This window comes from Cyprinodon variegatus, unplaced genomic scaffold (genome assembly GCF_000732505.1).
Source record: "Cyprinodon variegatus isolate N-32 unplaced genomic scaffold, C_variegatus-1.0 Scaffold70, whole genome shotgun sequence".
NCBI lineage: Eukaryota > Metazoa > Chordata > Actinopteri > Cyprinodontiformes > Cyprinodontidae > Cyprinodon > Cyprinodon variegatus.
Window position 1 is genome coordinate 121492 of NW_015150523.1, and position 4482 is coordinate 125973.

The following is a 4482-nucleotide window of genomic DNA, read 5'->3' on the forward strand; positions in this document are numbered from 1 at the left end:
TATTTCTGAACATGTTTTTGTAAACAGCTAATATAACAAAACTTGTGTCACAGTCTAAATATTTCTGGCCCTAACTGTACATGTAACCATACTGTACATGTATCACACTAACTTTTTAGGCTAAACTTCAGTTTTTCTTTTGTTGGTCACGTGACTCACTGTCCACAACCTGTCATTTACTCTGTGCATCAAATACTGATGCGAGGGGTACCCCCTGAGCATGACTATGTGACGCATAGGGGACTTTGACCAAGCGTCAATATGTGACGAGCTGGGAGTGAGAATATGTTGGTTTTGTTGAGTAGGAATGGGCCAAAATTTCAGTCACTCGATGTGCAAAACTGAGAGAGACATACCCCTAGTGACTTGTAGCAAAAGGTGGTGCTAAAAAGTAATAACTGGGGGCGGAAACATTTAGCATACCCAATTTTTCAATTTTTATTTGTCAAAAAGTTTTAAACATCACATAAATTTCATTTCACTTCATGATTGTGTTCCAGTTTTTGTTGATTTTAACCCACAATGTCAAAAAATCTAAAGACATAAAGACAGCTGGAATTCGTTTTTGTAGATGGAAAAAATATTGACCTTTATCCAACGGAGCTTATCCTTTCAAAGTTGGTTAGTGAGGAAGTTCTGGCTTTTCAGCTTGTATTGGCCATGCTGATCTGCTGATGTCAACCACTGATCTCCATTTATTCACTGGATTGCTGGTAGGCCATTGGTAGAATACGGTGCTGTGAAGTCACCAGCCGCCATATTGGTACTCCCTAGTTTGACCAGTCCGAATGTAATACATGCACTACAGTATCAAACAACGATGATGTTCTCATTTTCTGGGAGGCTTAAAGGGGTCATAGAATGATTCTATAGGGTATTTGGTGCTGGTCCTTAGGGTCTCTGAATAGGGTGTGTAACATTGGTTGGGCCGAAAATGGCATATTTACTGTTCTATGAGCCCTAATGCAAGCCTGGTTAAAAGCCATGGAATGAAATGATAGGTTTTCTTCCTTTTATGGTATGCTCAAGAATTTCTAGATGAGCTGTGCTCTGATTGGTTGGTTTACAACAAGCGAATGTGCTGAGCAAAGACGCATCATAGCAGCAAGCACTCACTCACTGAAACATCAAAATTGTTGATATGATCGGGTGACCAGACATCCTCCTTTTCCCGGACATGTCCTACTTTTCATAACTAAAAAAATGTAAATGTAAAAATGAATTTCAAAATCGCGGGGGGAAAAAAATCTATTTTGGTCGACTAAAGTGCAACACCTTGTTGTCTCCGCAATCCAAGTAGTTCTAATCCCACATGGTTCACTATTTATTGTATTGCATGCATGCTCTCACTCGCATTAAAAAACCACCACCTCACATTGTCTGAAATCCGGGATAATTTATTCGACTCGCGGGTATCCGTGAACAACTATCTATATCAAGGAGAATCCTGGAACTTCAGGGAGACTTGGGATGTCTGGTACGTACCAGCCCCCAGCCTCCCTCCTCCAGCTGAGGAGGGGTGGCTCATGGCTCTCTGCTGAGGTCCGGTCCAGTCAGCGGCCCAGCAGTCAACACTTCATACACCCCAGGAGGTGTTGATGGGGTTTGAAGTTCTCTGTACGTCCATTTCACACACTGAACTATAGTTATTCATCTATGACAATGTAAACTCGGTTTTGCATTCTATGACCCCTTCAAGACTTTTAAAATAAAGATAAAGTCATCACTTAGACCCACACTTGCTGTTTCATAATCATAAGTACATTACTGTAATTTATGGTTGGTATCTGACAGCAGTGATGCCAACTTACATGCATTGGACATGATTAGTGTTGTTCTTTGGAGAGGTTGTCCCATGTGAGGCTGAACCAACAGAACTGAAGCCAGGCGAAGATAAAACTATGTCAGTTTATACATAACGTAAAACCTGATACAATCCAGCTAATTTATATCACAGCAGGGAAGCTGAACACTCCTGCTGTTAGGTGTTGTTCATCTTGACAAATGGATTGTCTCTAAAGAGCTGACCTGGAGGTAAAAGTTCAGACAGAATGTGTCCAGGATGTGTGGGGTCTGCTGAGTTGTTACCTGTGCTTTTCCTGATTACAGACATAGAGAAGATCTGGTTGGGTCGAAGGTCAGCCACACTGATGCTCTCCTCCCACCCATTTGTTCATTGTAGTTTGGACATTTCTTTCTTTTGTTTGTTTGTGTTTGTTCTTTTTTAAGTAGACAGTGCAGAGCGCTAGCAGCTCCTCTGGGATGTTAAACTTCTTGAAATCCTGTAGGAAGTAACGTCTCTGCTAGGCCTTCCTCTCCTCAGAACCGCAGATTGTGCCCTTCTCCTAACCAGCTGTGATCAGCAGTGACCCATGGTAGACAATGTTTCCTAGAAGCTGCTGGTGGTTCGGACTGCTGTGGTGAACCAGATGATTTGCATCAAGTCCCCTGCTCCAATCTGATGATCTTAAAAGTACATTCAGGGATTCATTTCCAGTATGAACCCACTGATTTTTTTCTTCGTCTATGTAAATTTAATTCATTTGATTGAATCACAGCTGGACTCGTATTGCTCTGACTGTGTCTCCTACAGACCCTAAGAAATAATTTTAAATCTGTTTAGTAGACTTTGTATAATGACATTTTCACCTCTTTATTAATTCATAAAGTTTGTCCATCTTTCACTCGATCAGTAAACAGTGCTAACGATTAAACTCCTGCTGACAGAAAACAGCAAATGTCAGCAGCAGCATGAAACCACAGGAATATCCACGCTGCTGCTTTACTTCTCTGCATGTTCTAGCAGGGACAGCTGGGGACAGACACATAACTTTCAGTATTGTCCCTCTTGCCTGAAGTTCCAGGGAGTGCAAAGAAAAAAACAAGGAGAAATGTTTGGCTGGAAAGCCGCCCATTCTAGATGTGTCAGAGCAGCCAAACAGCAGCGTCTCTAGAGGGACTTGAGTTTGTCTTAACATGTTGCTTTGTTCCACTGGGGGTAAACAAGTCTGCTCTTTGCTCACGCACACTGGACTATTGTTGAAGGGCAAACATCATGCATTCTAAATGTTACTTCCAGCGAGTACGATCTGGTTTAAATGGAGGGATATTAGTGTATCAATAACAGATTTATGCCAAATCACAGTTTAACAGAATCCTCTGTTACTGTATGACTTTTTTGCGTTTAATTATAACCACATCCAACTAACCAAAACCAAATTGTAATATTGTTCTTCTTTTCTTTTCTACACAAGCCTAACTTTAATTTACATAATCAAAGGTACATTTAATTCAGATTTTATCTCTGTTCTATTGACCTTATGTTGACTACATTAAATGGACCAACCAAGCCTGACTTTTAGTGTCTTTGTTGTGGCAAAATCTGGGCAGAATGCATAATTTTTTCCAATGCTAAAGATTATTCCTGATTTTCTAATGAAAGAAAATGTCATGTATTCGGAAATCAATGGAAAAACCCAATTTTTCACATTAACTAGGAGATTAAAAGACAAATCTAGCTTACGATGAGGATGATATTAATGCGTGGACAACGTTTTAGCATATTGTGTTTTATACCACTGCAGGTCTTGAAGGAAAACCAGAGGACATCAGCAAAAGGAAACAGGAGTTTGGCCAGAACGTCATTCCTCCCAAGAAGTCTAAAACCTTTTTGCAGTTAGTATGGGAGGCCCTGCAGGATGTCACTCTTATCATCTTGGAGGTGGCAGCAGTCATTTCCCTCAGCCTTTCTTTCTACAGTCCACCTGATGCAGAAAGACAGAGTGAGTATTTTGTCTGTTCAGAAGACATGAGGGTGAATATCAGTGTAGCTATGGGGCAGCAAAGTCACTTTAACAGTAAACATGTTTAGTTACCAGATGTTCCGTCTTTTTTTATTGCAGTTACTGATCTCAATAAATATATTACCTGTCATGAATGCTCCTACTAACCTGACAACAGCCAGATGCATGTCTAGCTAGGCGGAGCTAGACATGCATCTGGCTGTTGTCAGGTTATGCTCCTACACCTACTCACTGCAAAAACTGTAAAACTAAATAAGTATTTTTTTTCTGAAAATAAGGTCATTTTTTCCGGAATTGAATAGGTACGTTATTGCATATTCTTATTTCAAGTGCATATTATCTAATTATATTTCTTTTAAGAGTAGAAATCTTAATGCCATTGGCAAATCATCTTATTTTCCTACTCAAATTAAGGGTAAATACATTTAATTTAAGACATTTTTAATAATTTCTAGATCGTTTTTGCAGTGCTGTTCATCAGGACCAATGATTCAAATCTTTTAACTGGATTTTATTTTTATAAAAAAAAGATTATTTTGTGCAGTTAAAGGTTAGCAAAAAGATTAAAAGGAAGAAGAAACTGAGCTCCTTTTTTTAAAGACCACCAAACAGCAGCTGAGCTTAGACAAATACTCATCCAAAATACTTGTTTACTTATTAAAAACAGTTTATGTCTGAA

The 4482-nt window shown here is 39.4% G+C and overlaps 1 protein-coding gene across 1 annotated transcript in view; it reads left to right on the forward strand.

Moving 5' to 3' along the window:
- The window catches only part of LOC107083200 (plasma membrane calcium-transporting ATPase 1-like), a 53129-nt gene that overhangs the window by 12839 nt on the left and 35808 nt on the right, over positions 1-4482 (forward strand). The window contains exon 3 of the mRNA XM_015372217.1: positions 3585-3782. Coding sequence (XP_015227703.1) covers positions 3585-3782 — 198 coding nt within the window. The remainder of the gene's footprint in view (positions 1-3584; positions 3783-4482) is intronic.